We start from the raw sequence: 19623 nt of genomic DNA, 5'->3' as shown, positions 1-19623 counted from the left end.
TCTCACATCAGTCTGTCCCATGCTTCCCATCCCATCTCCACATCCACCTGCTAGGCAGTGGGTGGGTATTGATGGAACTGGACTGCCACAATGGCTGCCTCAAAGATCCTGGCAGAGCCAACAGTGAGGAAAGAGTTTTGCTGTGTTAAAGTGGGGGATCCATGGAAGGCCCAGCTCATTCCAGCTCACAAGCTGAGAGCAGAGAGGGGCCTCCTGGAGCATTACCAAGTGAACACCCCATCACTAAACCCCAACCAGGGTTGTATAATCTGTGGCTCCTTCTGGCAACTCTGAGGCCTAGGAGCAGCATGGCAAAGAAGTCAGATTTTCTGAACCCAGGTTCAAATCCCCCCAGCATCCCCAGCCTGTGGAACTCTGTCTTTGCCATGCTGCACCCAGCTAACAGACAGGACCCAACACCAAGGCAAAGTTTCATCATGTCATTAAATGCAAGCACACAACCACAGGGAGAAGCTGAAGTCAGAGAAGCATCTATCATCCAGAATTTATTTTGAGCGCTTACACAAGAGATACCCATAAAGCACTCACCGTAGTGCCTGACACGCACCAAGTATGCGCTGTGTGCTGCCTACTCTTGGTAATTCCCCTCACTATATTATTTTGAGTGCTGTTATACTGTGAGGGCCTGGACTATTTGATTACTGAAGTCCTTTCCCAGCCAGAGATCTGATCACTTGCTGAGAAATGAGTATCGGGCCTTGGAAATGTCCACTGGAGCAGATAATCTCATGAGAAATGTCTGGAATGGCACAAAGCAGTTGCAGGAATTGGTGACCATTAGGGTGGCCCTGTCTTCATAGATGATGACCCAGAAACTTGTGTCTGTGTTGTGGGAAGATGGAAGATGAAGTCGGATGGAACCAGAGCTTCGGACTCTTGTGCTGGTCAGGGAATGACCTGTGATTCAGGACAGAGGGAGCAGTTGCTTCCCCTTTGATTGGGTTTATTTGGATGCTGCAGGCTTCCAGGAGTAATGATTTTTCTACAAGGTCTATTTATGGTTCTGTCCTGATACTCATTTCTCTACCCAGCCAAGGACAAGGGTGTCACTGCTGTGACACATGCGTACTGACTGCACGTGCAGCTGGAGCAGCAGAAGCAAGGCTTTTATCCCTTCTTCCCTGAAGGCTGGGCCTTGAGGGCATCACCTTTGTTAGGGGGAGAGCAGATTAGGGCAGTGGTGAACGGCTGATGTGTGACCTTGAGCAACATGACGCCGGGCATGAGTCTGGGTCTTTGGCAGTTCCAGCAGTCTCTGTGCTCATCAATTTTAGCAGTGCCAGCCTCTCAGGGATTGGTGGGGAGGTCCTGGCAGAGAGAAGATCCTTTAAAAATGCAGTTTGTTGTTTTAGTTGGTACCATTTTACAAATTCACTGATTCACCCTCCATAATCACTACTGGTAGAATCTTGAGAGATAACCATTTTATAGTAAGGAAAAGTGAGGCTCCTAAAGTGACACCAGTCCAAAACCATGCAGTGCAGAGGGACAGGGACTTCTAGAAAAACCAGTCACCTGAAACTCAGGCTGCTGTGACCAGCAATCCTGCAATGGCCATAAAAGTAAATAAGTAAATAAATAAACAAACAAACGTGGAGCAAATGATGCAGTAACAGGAGGCACCTGACTACAAGCTCACAAGCACTATGCTGGGCCTTTTCTGGGTGATACTCTGTGAAAGCCACTCTGAGTAGACATAACTGTTCCTGCTCCCCAGATGGAGAACTGGGACCCAGGAACACAAAACACCTTGATGGCTGCTAAATGGCAGAGCTGGGACTTGAACCGGTCCATCTGAGTCCCAGTCACCATTCACAGAGCCGAGTATCACCTCATGGGAATGGCCCAGGTGTGATCTCCTACCCGGAGTCCTCTGATACTCCAGCCCCAGACCTGGAGAGATGGTGGTAATAACTGGCGGCCATGCAGCAACATACAAGAAGCTACGGACCCTAGGAATGCTGGAAGCTTGAGGTTCTGCAGGTGAACCCCACTTTGGTGCTGGCTCAGTTCTTGTGGATAGCTTTTCTGGGATCCATCTCTGCAGAGAGGGATCGCTAAACTCACTCAAGTCCTGATTGCTCCGCTTTATTTCCTAGCAATAATTCCAGACAGAACACGTGCACATGTACACAGTTAGGATTTCACTGTGAGACTGAAACATCTAGGTCAGTAATAAGCAAGAGATTTAAAGGTTGGAGAGAGAGAAGGAATTGGCAAGGACCATCCTTACACACCAGTAACTTGAAACAGAATGGCTAGCTGAGAGGCTTAGGTTGAGAGAGAGAAAAAGTGTCATCTTCAGTCTGGGATAATATCCCTGGCTGTCAACAGTGATTTGGGTTTAATTATATCATGTATGAAAATGCGCTCTGTAAACTGTAAACTAATACATAAATGTCAGGCATTAAGAACGCCTAATTGTGTAGGGAGAATGTGGGTTTGTGGGTGAGGTCAGGATGGATTCAAATGCAGCATCATCCACTTAAGGGGTGACCTTGCCAAGCTGCTCGGCCTCTCTGGATCTGTGTTCTTCAACCATACATGGGCAACACACATACCACTATCCTCCCCTGAACATTGCTCTGAGACTAGGTGAGAAGACACACATCCTTTGTGAATTGGAAAGTGATATTCCCATGTAAAGTATTATGCTTGTTTCCACCCTTAAGCCCCAGAGTAGATGATGGGATTACTGGAGAGCAGCTACCATGCTTGCATTAAGTCTGTGGGCGAGGAAGACTCCCTGGAGGGAGAGGAGTGCATGCGCCTGAGGACGGGGTGGGCCCGCCCTCCCTGGCTGATTGACAGAATGAGGCCAGGGCCTGTCAGGGGCTGCATCTCAATATCCCAGTGGCCGTCTCCAATGAGAGGCCTGAGTTTGGCTGCAACTGGCATGTTTCAAAGTCTGCTTTCTCCAGTGACATCTGTCAGGCCAAATGAAGTTTTGAAAATACTCAACAGCTTATCTTCAGGTGTGGGAGGCAGGCGGAGGACGCCTGTTTGCAAAGGCCCACAGATCTGACTATACTTCCTTGTTGACATCCGACAGAGAGAGATGGGGCCCATGTCTCATTTTTAGAATTTTATTTTCTTTTCCTTTTTAATCTTTTCAGGGTGCTGGGGTAAGATACCATTTTGGAAAACTCTCAAAGCGGCAGCAAAGTAAAGCAGTTAAGGGAACTGTCCTTGGGTGTGCCACCAACCAGCTCTCTGACTTTGGCATGTCTGTTGAATGTAAAATGGGATCAAAGATAGCACTTGCTTCATATGTTTGCTGTATGATTACAATGAATCTATATGTAAGCCAAAGCTGTGCGCATAACATGGGCTCCTAACAAGTAATTACGCTCTATTATTTTAATTGCCAAAAGAGGCCAATAAAGCAATGTTACCATGGGATGCTTCCCACTGCAAATGCCAGCCATGAGGGTTTTTCCAAGCAGCTGGTGGAAGAGCAGGGAATGGGGATATGACTTCTCTGATCTTGCCTTTTCTTTTCTTTTTTCTCTCTGATGTTTTCTAAATGGCTCCAGTAATCTCAGAGACCTAGGTAGTGGTAGCAGCCGGCTGGGGGCACCTCAGCTTAACTGAGAGTTTGAGAATAGTATGGACTAAATTGTTTCACCATTCATATGTTGAAACTAATCCCCCAGGCGACTCTATTTGAATATGGGGCCTCCAAAGCAAGAGTTAACATTAAATGAGATCAGAAGAGTGAAGTCATTGCTGAGAATATAACTCGGTGGTATAAGTGCCTGCCTGGCAAATGCAAGGTCCTGTGTTCAATTCCAGGTACAAAAGGAAAAAAAAAAAAAAAAAAAAGGTGGGGCCCTGATCCAATAAGGCTGGTCATCAGGAGAGATAGAAAAAAGCTTAGTCACTCACTCTCTGCCATGTGAGGACACAGAAGATGGCTGTTTGTAAGAACCCAGGATGTACCCTGTCTGGGAAAGTAAACTGCCACTTTAGGCCACCCTGTCTGTGGGGTTCTGTTTCGGCAGCCCAAGCAGATGGCAGTTGGTGCAGGCGTGGGCACTGACCTTCAGGGGGAAGGCTTTTCCAAGCATCCCCACATCGTGAGCACCCGCAGGAGGTCTAGCCCAGTGCGAGGTCTCCCACAGGCCACAGTTCTGGCTTCTTCACTGTGCTGCCTTCTTGACAGCTCTTCAAGACAAAGCACATCAAGGTGCTTATTTCCAAACACACCCTGGATGGACCCCCTAAAGCTGGTGCGATCAGTGCTGCTTCTGGGTCCCACTGCCAGCAGACAGGAAGGAAGGAAGGAAGAGGAATGTACATTTCTGGTGAGGTCTTCAGATTAAGTGTAAGATTTTGAAAACCAGCCAGGTCCAATAGCACTTGTGGGAGACTGAGGCAAAGAGAATTTCTTTTTTTATTATTATTATTAATTTTTATTTAAAGAAAGACTAAACAAAACGAAAACAGGAGGAAATAATGCATACTTTCAAAGAAAAAATAAACAGTAAGAAATCACTAGTTGATGATTACAGATTGTCCTCTTACAAATAGTTATTCAAGATACAAAAGTGGAAAATACAAAGTGGGGATTCAAACAGTGATACTGCAACCAGTTCTGTTCAACTATCCAACAAAAACTTAATATGGTTATCAGTCCCATCTACTTAAACATACATGCAGTTATCCATATCTTCAATTATGTTGAGACTGAACAAACCCAAGCAGGCTAAAATCACTCTGAACAAAGAATAACAGTATTGCTGGGTTTCATATCATGACACTCCAGGATCAGCACTGGGCACTGTAGTGTCTCTTTTTCTTCAAACTAGCTGTTGATTTCATCATGTGTCATAAGATCAGTTCTTGGAAACTGTTTATAGGTTCTATACATGCATGAATCTTAACATGTATTTCTATCCTTTCTATATTGGAGGGAGAAACAAAACAAAGCAAGACAAAAACAAAACATATTCCTATAAACACATGAAATGAAAAAGACGTATAAGACTGTTGTACAAGGAGTTCTACCATGGTTCCTGTGTTGTCTCTTGTTATCTTCAATAGAATTGTCTATCTCATCAGACATAGTATAATTGAATATAGCAGTACATAACAATATTAATAAAAACAAAACTTTGTAGATAGTGTAAAACTTCAAAAATAGGTAGTAATCAAACCAGAATGGGTATGGTAGAGTCTTGTTATCTTCAGTGTAATTGCCTATACTCTCAGACTTGATACTATCAATCATATCAGTTTTGAATAAAATCTGTCGATACCAAACAGCAATCAAACAAACCAAATTCAACTAAGATCAGTCATGATAAAACAGTATAAGTCATACAGGGCTCCAAATTAAGTTAATAGGAAATTAAATATGATTACTGTCTCCTGGTGTTTTTGGGATAGCTGTTTATGCCCTAAAATCTAATGCAAGTAGACAAACTGGGACAGAATAAAATCTATCTAAGCAGAGTGGTGTGAGTAACATGGGTTTTAATTCTTGATACACTATTAACAATATCTTCTTTTTAAAGACTATCCCTCCTCTTTCACTTCCCCAGGGTTCACTGTGCATTTTTGGGTCTCACCAACACCCTCGGTTTTAAATTGGGGTGGGGGCAACCTGCTATTTACCTAAGTGGTTCTGAACCTCCTCTCTCCTGGACTTGATCTCTGATTGTATTCCTTTACCTATTAAATCCGGTCTTTCCAACGTATCCACAAATACTGGTCTAGTTGCCCCTATTACTCTCTGGTTCTCTGTCACATAGAATATTGTTTTCCCATATTTGACTTTCAGTCCATGTACCCTTTTTCATGTTAATTATATTTCCTATAAATAGCATCTTGGTGGACCCTACCTCTTGATCTACTCTACCCCTGATTCTCTTTTTTAAAAATTTAGTGTATCAAGGTCAGCTATATTACAGATTATAACCAACCTTCTCTGCCTCATTTCTGTTATGCTCTTTTTTTGCCATCAGTTGTCTGCTTATCTTCTTCATTCTGCTTTCTGTTCCATTCATTGAGGCCTCTCTGCCACTGTTCTTGGAATCTTGGTACTTTTCTCTCTCTCTCTAGAATGCCCTGCACTATTCTCTGTAGAGTTGGATTGGTGATTGCAAATTTCCACAGTTTCTCTTTGTCTTGGAAGCATCTTGTTTCTCCATTAATTTCTAGAGACAGTTTTACAGGGTATATCAATCTGGGCTGGAAGTTATTTTCCTTCAGGGCTTGGAATATTTCACTCCAAGCTCTTCTTGACTTGATGGTTTGTGTCAAGAAGTCTGCTGTGATTCTGATGGGCCTCCCTTTATAGGTGATCTATTTCTTGTCTCTAACAGCTTTTAATATTTTGTTCTTATATTGAATTTCTGGGATCTTGATTATTATATGCCTGGGTGTAGTTCTGTTTTGGTTTTAGGTGGCTGGAGTTCTGTATGCCTCATATATCTGCATATCATTTCCTATGTTTGGGAAGTTTTCCTTAATTATTTCTGTGAATAGCCTTTGTAGTTCCTTTGTTTGTACCCCAGCTTCTTCATTCACATTCTTTATTCTCAAGTTATAGATCCTCTTGTCATCTTCTACCCTTTGTATTGTTACCGCTTGTTTCCTTGTTATTTTTAAAAAGATTTTCCTTTCATAATCCCACATTGCAAACCTGTCCTCTAGTTTGGATAATCCATCCTAGTTTCTTTCAAGCAGTTTTGCCAGCTTTCTATAGAGTTTTTAATTTCCTGATAATCTCTTTGAATCTGCTTCATGTATGCTATATTTTCTTTATATTCTTCATCAACCCATTCTCTCCTTTGTGTTCCTCCATTCTTCCATCTGTGTCTTCTTGAGAAGTGCTTAGCATGTCTTTTATTAATGTATTTATATCTTGCTTTACTTGATTAAATATTTCACTTTTGAACTCATCTATAGGGACTGCCTGGCCTTCATACACCGATCCAATCCACTGGCCAGCCTTGGGTCTCACTGACTACGCTCAGAATCTGACCAGCTCCATAGCCTCAGCCCCATCCACCGTGGCCCACACCACCACCATCAGCTCTTGCTTGGACTAGTGCAGCCCTGGTCAGTCCCCAAGCAGATCGCCTTGCTTTCACACGTGCCCCTTGTCACTTGGCCTCAGCACAATAGCCATAATAATGCCACTTCCAAACTGCTTGACCCGTCTCATCTGCTTCAGCATGAAATCCAGAGTCTGCAGAGCCACCTGTGGCCTCACCTTCTAGAACCTTTCTAGTCTCTGTCTCCTCAGTGAGAGAGAAGGCAGGACCTGGGAGAAGGACACAGAGCTCGCTCTGCCTGGTGGGCCAGCAGTGACACTGGAAGGAACCGAGAGCATGTGGTTTTTCAGATTCTAAGAGAGGGTTTAATGCACAGTTGGAGCGATTTCATGGTTTTTCAGCTCCATCATTAGTCTTTTAAAAATAACTGGTTGGGTTTTCTCTCAATCAATGTCTTTTTTAAAATGTAGATATTTTTAGCCCAAAGTCAAGCTTCTCTCAGTGTAGGGCAGGTCTTTTTGCAAATAGGCCTCTTTTTTGCTGTTGGCTGTGAATCAGGTACAGACAAATGGTAGGGGCTGGGGGTGGGGTCCTCAAAGCAGGGTTCCTGGTCTCTAAGCCTTGGTTCAGAGACTTGTTAGAAATGCAGATTCTCAGGCCCCACCTCAGAGCTCTGCATCAGAAACTCTGCATTTTAACAGCCTCCTGTGCCCTAGAGGACTGGGAGAATTCTAAAAAGTTCAAGAGCCTCTGCTTTGTATCCTTATGGTTTATAAAGTTGGCAGATCTCCGGGAAGCATTTTCATAAATTGCTCTTTTCCCTTCCCTCTGGCTTAACTCAGTGTCCCCAGCTGTCAAATGGAAATAATCACACCTAGCTCATGAGGGTGTTCAAAGGCCCATTGGCTGCTTGAGTACATTAAATGGCTCTTTATTGGTACCTATTGTATGTCCAGCCAACCTGAAAGCTGGAAATAGATGACTGGGGCACAGGCCTGGTCTCTAGGGCTCACAGTCTCCCAGGGGGTCCATTTCATCATGTATCCATGGGTTTGTGACAACGGAGGGACAAGAGCCAAGAAAAAGTACGAAGAAAGGGCAGTAAATGCCACCTGGGGTCATGTGGACTTCACAGAATCACTGGCCTCAGAGAGCTGAGTTGGTGGTATTTTTTAAAATAATATATATTTTTTTCCTAATCATTGTGAACAAAGAGCATGCGTTATCTTACCTGGAAAATATGGGAAGGAGAAGGAAGGATTTTATAAATGCTTTAGAGCTGGGAGCAAGGATGTACAGCAATAATCCCAGCTACCTCACAAGCTGAATCAAGAGGATCACAAGTTCAAGCCACCCTAGGCAATTTAGTGAGACCTGTCTTAAAATAAAAAAGGCCCAAGTGACACATCCTCCACCAGCAAATACACAAAAGTATAAAGCCCCACACACACACGAACACACCGCACTGTACTGTAAGTTGACAGTGATAATTTGTTAAGTAAAATTCCTAGGATATGATCACTGTGTTAATTTATATAAACACTTGAGTGGCTCTTAAATTTTTGTCAAATTGCATTTTTAAAAGTCTACAGCAATCCTGCCACCACTTAACTGTCGCTATTGTCTTATACTTTTGGTAGTATAGTACAGCCTGGGTAACCTACCAATTCACGCACTTTGTTAGGTACCCTATCAGGTTGAAAATATCTTTAACATGCAATTAATTGCCAAAGCAATCTAAGATTTGCTATAAGCTCAGATTCCTGGGGTTTTTCTGTTAGGAAATAAATGAATCAGAAATAAAAACAATGATATACCAACTATTTGTTATAATACCCTCAATAAGAGTGAACAAATATAAAGTGTTTGATAGAGAGGAGGTGGAAAAAAATTATATACAAGGCAAAAATTTCATAAAATTTTATTTGTTATTTTGAGACAGGGTCTAACTATGTTGCCAAGACTGATCTCAAACTCTTGGGCTCAAACCATCCTCCTGTCTCAGGCTTCTGAGTGCTGGGACTATAGGAATATGGCAATGTTCTTGGCTTTGATGGAATGAATATGCATCCATTAAAATCATAGTTATGACATTTGCATCGGCATCTACAGAAATGTTTATAATTTTAAGTAAAGTGATGTTCCACATCTGTTACGGTAGAGTGAAAATGCATCTGCCTGCAGACACAGAGAAGGTGGAAGGTCAGTCAGCAGAGTCACTCGGCTTTTGAGGGAGAACAGGGTGTGAGGCACACTCTCTACTAATGTTCCCCTTACATTTGAAAATAAATAGTAACAAGGAAGGATAAAGACCCAGACCTACCAGGTAGAACATACCAACTGTCCCGGGAGGCTCTGCAAGAGGCCAGAGCCTCCAGCCAGTTAGGAGTTTCCCGCTGGCCTGGCCCAGGCTCACCTCCCAGTGGGAATCCCAGCAGCCCAAATCTTGATTCCAAACTTAGGTCATCCCGAGCTTCCTCATTCCCTCCCTGCTGCATTGTCCTGCCAGTGCTCTCCAAAGCCTTCCATTCTGTGAAGCTCACTGACTGTTGACCCGGGTCAGGCCACCATTTCACCATTTCTTGACCCACCTTCATGAATGTGGATCAAATCCAACGCACAGCCCCTTAGGATGGATGGGCCTCAGTGGGGCAGAGTCCCCTGCCCTCTCCAATGCTCACCACTATCCACACTCACAAGGACATACTCAGGAGGGCTGGGCAAAGGCCCTGGGGCTGCTGAGCAGTGGAGGTGACTTTTACACAAATCAGACACAGAGACAGATGTTCCATTACCTTTCACTTCTTCTCCTATTTTCTCTTTATATCAGTCCCTCTTCTCTGAATGTTTGCTTTTCATTGTTAGCCACTGTCAACACTGTGAATCTTGTCAAGAATATCCACTCTGTATACGCTGCCAGCCCATGAGGTACCCAGTAGCTGTCTCTGTCACCAGATCAACTGTCATAGTATCACAGTGCTTAGGATCAAGGAACCCTTATATACTTAATAATGCACTGTAGCCGTGGGGGGGGGGGGCATAAAACATGGCAGGAGAGACTGATTCTGGTATTGCGTGGCAGTGCTGGAGGGCATATAGAGAAAAAAAGAATATACAGGATGTGGGTTGGTGCTTTCTGTAGTTTTAAGCATTTGCTGGACATTTGAACCATATCCCCAAAGATAAGAGAGCATGGGGGACTCTGTGTGTGTGTGTGTGTAAACATTTTATTGAAAGGGAATATATATATGTATCTATAAATACATACATATACTGAAAGTTTGCATTTTTCCCCAAGGTGATATATCCATGTACCTGGCTTCTGATTCAAATAGTAGCAAAAGGTTCAGAATTAAAAGCAGCTGCCCCTGTATCACCTTTTTCTTCCTGCTACAATTTCCTATGCATATTTTGAAATCACACATGTTTACCACAGAAAATCAGAAAGCACAGTCAAGCAAAAGAAAACCAAGTAAAACATATCAAGTCCAACTTCTCATTTGAGAATGTCTTCTTTCAGGTAATGTAGCCACATAGTTTTTTCCCAAATATGTCCTTACTGTATTTTTCCCTATGCATTATAGCTCTAATTATAGATGTTTGTGGTATAGTGAGTTGTCCTTGCTACCCCAACTGTGGTCCACAGACCTGCAGCTGGAGCCCCAGCCATGCAAAGCTAACATGCAGTGTCTTTGCCCTTCCCTGACCCACATTTTGCAATGAGTGTGGTGATTGGATCGCCCAGTAACGCTGCTAAGGGTCTTGTAGATCAAAGCTATTCAAAGTCACAACCCATGAACTGTTTGTTACAGTCCTGGCCAAGAGGTTTGAGCCAGTGTAAACAGCACGCCACTTCCTTTATAGGGAAAGACTTGCTGCAAAATTCTGTCAGCTGAACTAAACAATGTGATTGATGAGATGGATAATTTACATTCTGGCCCAAGCTGCTTATCTTGTCAGGGACCAGGGACGTGCAGTTTGCAGGCTTGGCATCCTTGGCCAGACACACTTGGAGCAGCTTAGATCACACAGTTGGGAAGTGGGGGCTGGGACTGAGCAGCTCTGGCTTTAGCTCCTGGCCTTTTCCACCTAATCATGATGTGCAGGCACATGTATGCACACAAACGGACACACAGTTGTATACACACACACACACACACACACACACGCACACGCACACACACTAGGAAAGCCTGATCCAGCGATGGCAATTAGCAGTCACTTGCATCTGACCTACAAGGAGGCTCCCATGGCCCCATGTTTCCATACAAGGCCTCTGTTTACATCCAAAGCATTTCCCACCAGGATAGGGATCTGTGTATCAACTCCTCCTGTCAGGGCCAAGCTTGCAGGGCCTCTGGAGTCAAGAGAGGCAAAGCCCAAAAGCTGATGGACCTGGAAGGAGACAAAGAACAATTGCTTTGCTCAGTTCAAGTTCTGAAGGCAAAAATGTGCTCTCAGGTCCCAGGGTCCATGTTTATCCAGAATCCACAAACTCCAGGCCCAGCCTGTGGTGGCAGGTAGGTGAGTAACTCTTCGGCCACTGGGAAAGTGTGGACTGAGAGTCAGAGCTGGCCTCAGCTAAAACACTCTGTGACATTCAGTCCAACTTCAGTGTCACCTTCCCCAGGGAACTCAGGGTGTTCCATAGATCTAGACTCTGAGTTGTTTGTACTGGATGGTGAAAAGACTCAGACCCTTCATGCAGCACAATTTAGTTTACATTTTTTGAGTTTTCAGGGCACTCTTCTCTGGCTGCATGACCTTAGAGAAGTTACTACATCTCTCTGAGTGTCAGTTTCTTCATGTATAAAATGGAACATGCTAATGATGACCTCACAGGAGTACAGTGAGGCAGGACCAGTGGCTATGTCTGTAAAGCGCCTAGCACCAGCTAATGCACTCTTTCACTTGTTCATTCATTCCTTCTCTCACTCATTTACTCCTTGTGTCTGTACTGAGCACTCTCCCGGTGCTGGTAGTGGGAGTTCAGAGACGCACTGGAGCTCACAGTCCAGCAGGAAAGAGGGGAACAGTTAAAGAGCCACACAGACACCAAGCAAGCTGCTTGCTCTTGCAGGTGCTGCAAAGTAAAGTACCAGAAGTGGGCTGAGGGTGGAGCTCAGCAATGTGTAGCATGCATGTGATGCTGGGTTCGATCCCCGGCACCACAGAAACAACCAAAGCAACCAAAAACAGTGCAAAACTCCTGGACCTGGGGCCATCTAACCTAAGGGTGGAAAACATTTCATCAAAAAAATAAATTTGAGCTGAGACCCCAAATATGGGTAGCTTATGAGAAAAAGCAGGGAAAGACATTCCAGAGACACCTCGAGGATTGCACATCCTATGTTCCAGAACATAAGTTTGGCCGGAGAGTGGGAGTTGGGTTTATTTTACTTCTCAAAGTAAAACTGATATACAGCAAAAACACCTCATTAGATGTGTTTTGACATGTAACCGACATCAGTATCAGTGTATAGAACATTGCTATCAGGCTGGGTCTGTCTCAGTAACTTTTCTTACTTCTTACAGAAGTTAGGAGCTGAGTTCTAGGGGACGTTTCAGTGTGACATTCAGGGCTAACTAAGGGTTTGGCTGGGTTTAAGTTCAGACTTGATCACTTTCTACCCAGGTCTCCTTATTCCTCAAGACTTAATTTCCTCACCTGTAAAACAGAGATAATTAAGCTGGTTTCTCTGGGATGTTTAAGAGAGTGAACCTACAAGTGACTGGAAAACACCAGGTGTTTCAGGGAGGTCAGTCATCTTTGGACTTTCCAGAATGGGAGGTGGCAGGGAGAGAGGTTTGCTTTTGTTGATGGCCTTGAGGTGGGGTTGGGCCTTCCCTGGGGTAGTAGGGCGCACCTTGATGCCTTCTCTCTGTCCACAGGGATGTGTTTGCAGGCCTTCGTGGAAGCCTTCTTTTTCCTGGCCCAGAGGAAGTTCAAGATGCTGCCACTTCACGAGCAGGTGGCCTCGCTGATCGACCTATGCGAATACCACCTGTCCCTGTTGGACGAAAAGCGCCTGGTGTGCAGGCAGAGCGGCATAGTGGGGGGCCGGTCCCTCCACTCCATCCCCCACCAGGACGCCTGTTCCCCGTCCCAAGCGAACGGTGCTGAGAAGTTCTCCCACCCCAGACCTACTCTCTCCTGAAGGCCACTCTGTCCTCCCAGAAGATGGTGCCCTTCAGGGCTGGGGACAGTGCTGGGCTTCTACCTGTGGAGGGACAGCAGGCACGCTGCCAGGACCCTGTCTGTGATTCCTGTCCATTGCCTCTGTGCTCTGCTGAGCTCCCACTTCACAAGGCTGATTCTCACCGCCTCCTTCCCAGCACCTCTTAGTGACCTACCCTATTTGCAGTCATCAGTGGACATATGACATCTGAAATGTGACAGACGGCACCTTCTATTCTGAGCACCAACTAGGGCAAACCTCCTGGTGGGGAGGCACAAACAATCCCCAAACCGAGTGCCTTGGAGAGGAAGCTGAGCCCCAGATCTGCTGGGGCCTCTGAGAGCTGCTGGTTAAATTCCACCGTTGTCATGTTCATTTTCTTCCCCAACAAAATGAAGTGGAAAAGAAATATCAAATAGGCAGGTGTAAACCCCCCCCCAACCCAATTATGTGCTACACTGGTATAGGTAACAGGTTAGTCTCATTTATTTCATTAGCTCACCTGTTGCTGCAATGTTTGGTTTGTTACTAATTAAGATATAATTAAGATATAACTAAATTAGATTCCTACAGCCTGAGAGCTGTCAGGAGCCACAGAGGTCATTTTGTTAGACCTTGACCCCAAAGCAAGAATCGTGCCATTAACTTATTTATGGTCCAGGTGGTCCTGCAGCTCTGAGTGGACCCCTGCAAATGGTCAAGGGTCCCTGTGTGCTGAGTACCATGTTGGGAGCCCTGGGGAAGGGGAGATGGTTTTGGAGAGGATTTGAAGGCCAGATAAAAACCAGGGCAAGCAGAAGTGCATGTTGAAAGTACAGTGGCCCGGCCAGAACAATTGGTGCTCCCCAGGGGTCCTCTGTGAGAAGCAGAGCATGAAGACTCCAAACCTGCTCTTCCTGCCTCATGAACAGAACACAAGGACTTCACCATGAAAGGCCCCAGGGGACATGCCAGGAGGTTTGCCACTAGCCTGGAACTGCAGTCTTTTCTCCCTGGATACTGCTTTTTGAAGTGTCTCCACAGAAAGTGCTCACTTGCCACAGGGAACAGTCTCCAGGGCAAACCCCAACCAAGCACACTGAACTGGGGAGGGGGAGGATCCAGAGGCTGAATTCCAACCACATTTTTGGAGTGATATAAAAATGTTACCACACATGGCAAGCAATGTCCTCTCCACCGTGCCCGTCATCCAGAGGCAGGTCATTATCAGTTATGGGGCCCTCTGTCCTGGAAGTAACCCCCTTTCCTGTGGACAGGGATCTGGGAGAGCCCCACACCCTAAGGGACACAGCCTCTGCAGTGACTGTCAGAGATATGAGGCTGCCATCTCAGGAGAGGCCCCTCCGTGACAAATTGGGTCCCTTTTCCCCAGTACTGCTGGTCAGATCATTAAGAGACTCCTTCCATCTCCTCAGTTCCCCCGGGTAGTCCCATGTGTCTGTCCCCCTTGATAACCAGTCACTTATTTGCAGGGTGGTACTGAATAAAGAGCAAAAGCAGATGAGTCCTTTTCCCTGGCAGAGGGGAGACAGAGCCAGGGAGACCGGGCTGGCTCAGAGGCCATTCCGTATTAGAACTCAGAGTCTCCTGTGCTTGGCTGTGACATGAGTCCATCTCTTTGAAGATCCCTCAGGACCCATCCCAGCTTCTTCTCTCCTCCACCTTTGCCTGCCCTTCATCCCCTTGCTGCTGATGCCATGCAGTGGCCTACAGATGCCCTTGAGGACCACGCATTCTAGGATTTGCCCAGCCAGTTCTCCAGGATCCCAGCCTGGTTCACTCACTCTCCAAGCACAGCGGCCATCCCATGATGCCCCGTACCCCACCCCAGTGACACTGAGAATCTCTCCCTGGCCAAATTGCAGGGGCCCCAGCACAGGTCTCAACTGTGTCCCCTAGGGGACCCACTCTCTTTCATCCCTTAGAGACTGAGGAGGACCCCCTCCCCAGGCTGATGGTTCTCACACTGCTCCTCAGTGAAGCACACAGCCTGTCCCTCACGCTCTACACTAGCTGTGCCTCTGTCCAGTGCCTCACTCAGAGAAGATTGTGCACTGTGGCTATGGATAGCCAGGGAGTGGCACTGGTTGAGGCTGGAAAGGAACTGACATTCCCAAAATGAATTCTCTTCCTACATGAATTTTAAAACCCATGTTCAGTGCTTCACAGTTTACAAAGGACTTTTAAGTCTATCTTCTCATCTTGATCCCCCCAGCCACCCACTGAAGGCTGAAGGTGATCATCAGCATCTTTTCCAGTGCCCAAGGAGGTTACCCAGCTTGCCCTAGGTGTCCTGGCTTGGTGAAGGGCAGAGCCCCTGGCTCCAGAGCCCTGTCCTCTTTCCTCTGCACCATCGTGGATCGTGGCCCCATTCTACAGACACGGGTCCTGGGAGCTGCTCTTCTGCCATGAGCAACCCACGAAGGCTCTGCAGGCCATGTAGAACTGTAAGGGTGCCAGTCCTCAACTACACAAATGGGGTGATCTCTTCCCTCAATCTTAGGAACATTAGGCAAGACCGTGGGAAGCATAATAAATGTGCGTGCGTTTCGTAAACCAAAGTGCTGCTGAGCCGCAGTGATACCTTCGGAGGAGAGTCTGGTGTCCCACAAAATGTAAAGGGACAAAGGTGAAACCCTCCTGAATATTATTGTCGGCCAAGACTAATGAAACCAAAGTGCACAGCTCCCTCCTTTCTCCCTCTTTTTCAGCCTCACTTATTTAAAGCCATTCATGGGCTGAGAAATGGTCCCTGCCTGTTCTGATGTCTGGAGTTTGCCTTGTGGTTGGCAGTGTTACTCCAAAATAGCTTGAGTTTTTTTTTCTCTTTCATTTCTTGATTAATGTCCTGTGCTCCTCGGCCCTATAGTTGAAAACATTCAGCATTTTAGCACTTTCTCCGGAAGCTCAGAAATGACAGACTCTCCCATCCGGGAGCTGAGGAAGCTGTCCCTGCTCAGGAAGGGGACTCGCCACAGTGCGTCCTAACCTAAAGTCCACTTTGCCTCCTTGATACTTTTGCCAGTCGCCTATTTGGTTTGATGAAGGCAAGAGTTTTCCTACATGGCATATGAATTTCTCCCTCACAATGTAAGCCCAGTTTTTTTGTTATGTTTGTTTGTTTTTCTATTCCGGGACACACAGGAACTCTTCAGAATATTCAACATATTCCATTGCATTCATCTCTTAGAACCCAAAGTCTTGATCTTTGTATAACTTAGGAAAACCACGCGGCACAATGCATATACTCACTGAACGCCACTGAGCACTGGTACGAGATGGTAAAATCATTGATGTTTTCCTCACTTCTGGCAATTTGCTTCTGAGTCTGATTCAGAGAGTGGAAGAAGAAGGTCTCTTTGCAGCCCCATAGCATAGCCTGCTCAGCAGGAGGCTCCTGGGAAACTCTGCCTCCAACTTGAAGGAAGGCCTTGGCTGAGGTTCCACCCAGGACTGGGCTATAGGACCTGCTCCTCACCGGAGCTCCCTCAAGCCTGGCCCAGGCTGCCTTGATCTTTTCCTTTCCAAATCTCTTATATCAGAAAGGGGAATCCCAGAGAAGCAATCCTAGGAAGACCCAGGGCTTCAAAATCAGACCTGAGTCTAGATTGTGCTCTAAGTGACCATGGACCAGTGATTTTTCTCTGACCCCTAGTCCTGACCTGCGATGTGGAAATGGTCACAGTGGATGCAAAAAGCCTGGCATAGCCAGGACTTGGCACCTGGGAGGTGTCGTCATCAATGTCTATTGAGACAAGGCACAGTCTTCGTATGCTGAAACTGTCAGATGCCAAGGAACACTGCTGTCACTTCATCGACTGTGGCACAGGCTCCGGGAGGTCTGGTAAGACCCCCATGTGCCCCAGCCTTCCTCCCTCTGTGCCCAGCACTGCCTTTAAGAAGCTTCAGCTCCTGCCTCTTAAAAGCCTTTAAAAAGTCTTTATTAAATTTTCATGGCGCATGAAGTCAGGGTTCTGTTACTTGGCCTCAGTTGTCTTGGTAACTTCTTAAAATGCAATAATGAAACAAAGCTAAGCATTGCCAAGCACAGGCTCCCTGAGTAACGGGTTGCTGAGTATTGACAGTTCCTTTGGCGTGATAATTTTTGACAGCAAATCCACGCAGTGGGCAGTGCTCCTTCATTTTGGGTCAATTGGTAGGAAAAGGGTGCCTTTTAATTTTTTTCTCTTTGCAGTTAATGTCTGCTTAGGAAGCCAATTATTGCCTCCAAGAAACTCTGAGATCCTCAGGGAGGGAGAGGGAGGAGTTTGGGGAATCCTCCAACCGGGGGACTGTCTATCCTAGGAAGGAGGCCCTGTCCCTAGAGTTCAGCCACCTGGCAGAGACTGGACCAGGGACACCTGCTGTGGGAGAAGGTACAACCCCGTGGCCCAGCACCAGCCCTCACCTTGTACATGGAGCAGGTATGCGGGGCAAGTCTCAGCCTCTGCTGGGGAGCTCGAGGCAGGCTGGACCCTGGAGAACTGCTGAAGCCACACCAAAGAAGTCATTCCTGGTGCTGCTGGTGCGCCTGGTCCTGTTGTCTCTGACCCTGAAAACGGAGGCCCTCACCACCTCCTAGTACCGCCTCCCTCAAGACCCCAGGGGAGCAGCATATGTTCGCTCTGAATATTTCCCAGACTCCCGACCACCCGGCAGAAAGTGGAAAACAGATGGCCTTGAGTTAAAAATAAAGCAAGCCCCCAGCTTGCTGGAAATCTCCCTCCCCCCTCCCTGAGAGACACGGAGAAGCATTTGTTTTGCTCGGCCCCTCCGCTGAGAGAAAAGCCACTTAGGCAGGCTGTGACCCCGGGCACTGCACTCTCAAGATTGCTATTTGACAAAATGGTCAGATTTTAGGCCTGCTTCGTGATCCCAGTGTGTGCCAGTCTCTTGGTCCTAGGCTCCTGTGTTACAAATCATGGTCTTGCAGTGTGACCGAGTTGTCACCACACCCAGGTACACCCACCAGATGCCCAAAGCCAAATGAGGAGGCGGCTATGTGGCAGCCAATGAGGTTACCCCTGCCTTGGCCCTCTGCCTCCAGCCAGGCCAATGGTGGGTGGGGGGAGTTGAAGGGCACTGCGGACTCCAGAGGAGGGGTTCCACCCTCCCTTTCCCCCAGGATCCCTGGGCGTTTGATGGTGGCCCCTCAGAACTCAGGCCTACCTCTGTCTTTAACTCAAGTCACTGCAGCTTTATCTCCCATGCAAGGAGCTTTGTTACAATGCTGTATCCATGGACACTGCAGTCCAACCTTTCAATTCTATGAACGAGCCAAGGCAGGCTCAGGAGGAGATGTCTTTCCTCTTTACCCAGTGAGTTAGGGGCATGAATTAAACTTCTGCATTGAGGTCTATTTTGCTTTGGTTGATCAAAGAAATAGAGCAGAAGCCAGCAGCATCCCATGGCTATATGTAGTATACACCATGAAAAGAGCCAGAGAGCTCTAGTGAGCACAGCAGTCCACAGCTGGAGTCAGAGAACCCCACAGCTCAACTGCTATCTTTTTTGTACATTTCGGGTTGCAAGTAAGGTCATCCTTGTTCTTCCAACTTTTAACCGTGGGGTAAATCCCAGTATATTTTACATTCCAGCCACTGTACAGAGCTGGAAGTGGTAGGAGAAGTAACTCATCCAACATATAAATACAACAGCATTTTCACCTAGCCACCTGAGCCTGGCTGTGACCCCTGGCACTGCCCCAGCCACGGTGACACCTGGAGGACATGAGTATATGCTGACCATGGCATGCAATGGACTACAGGGTTGGTCCACTCTCTGGGGTTCAAGGAAAGAGCTATGTTGCTATCTTAGTCTACTGGGGCTGCATCATAAATCAGGAAGGCTTATAAACAATAGAAATTTATTTCTCCCTGTTCTGAAGGCTGCGTGTCCAAGGTTGGGTTGCCAGCATTGCTGGCGAAGGTTCTCTTCTAGGTTGTACAGTACCATCCTTTCTTTGTGTCCTTACCTGGCAGAAAGAAGGTGAGAGAACTCCATAGCTTCCCTTTTATAAGGACACTAATCTCATTTGTGAGGGCTCCACCTTCATGCCCTAGTTATCTCGCAAATCTCCTGATAACATCTTATTGAGAGCGAAGATCTCATCAAATGAATTTGGGGAGGATACAGCATTCAGTTCACTGCAGCTAGCTCCTCCCAAACCCTGGTAGCGCTGTGTTGAGGACCCTTAGAGCCAGCTGAGCTCTCTCATGGCTGTAATCAGCTGACTCTTGTTGCCTGAGGCCTGATGTGGTGCAGCATTCCAGTCAATAACTCCTCTCTGGACACTGAAACACATCTGCGTTGAGCCATTCTATAGCAGCCATTGGCCTTAGGGGTCTAGTGGTTTTATCACTAGCAGTGCTTGGAAACTCAGCCTCATGTGGACAGGTCAGAAATCTGAGCATGCAGCC

The 19623-nt window shown here is 46.5% G+C and overlaps 1 protein-coding gene across 1 annotated transcript in view; it reads left to right on the top strand.

Moving 5' to 3' along the window:
• Ttll11 (tubulin tyrosine ligase like 11) overlaps positions 1-14703 on the top strand; it is a 265404-nt gene extending 250701 nt beyond the window's left edge. Inside the window, exon 9 of the mRNA XM_005004045.4 lies at positions 12918-14703. Within this exon, the coding sequence (XP_005004102.4) occupies positions 12918-13183 (266 nt within the window). The 3' untranslated portion in view covers positions 13184-14703. The remainder of the gene's footprint in view (positions 1-12917) is intronic.
• Positions 14704-19623: the final 4920 nt, after the last annotated feature.

Source organism: Cavia porcellus, unplaced genomic scaffold (assembly GCF_034190915.1).
Source record: "Cavia porcellus strain 051 isolate PalLab524CR breed Dunkin Hartley unplaced genomic scaffold, mCavPor4.1 scaffold_1, whole genome shotgun sequence".
NCBI lineage: Eukaryota > Metazoa > Chordata > Mammalia > Rodentia > Caviidae > Cavia > Cavia porcellus.
This window is presented reverse-complemented; position numbering and strand designations above follow the sequence as displayed.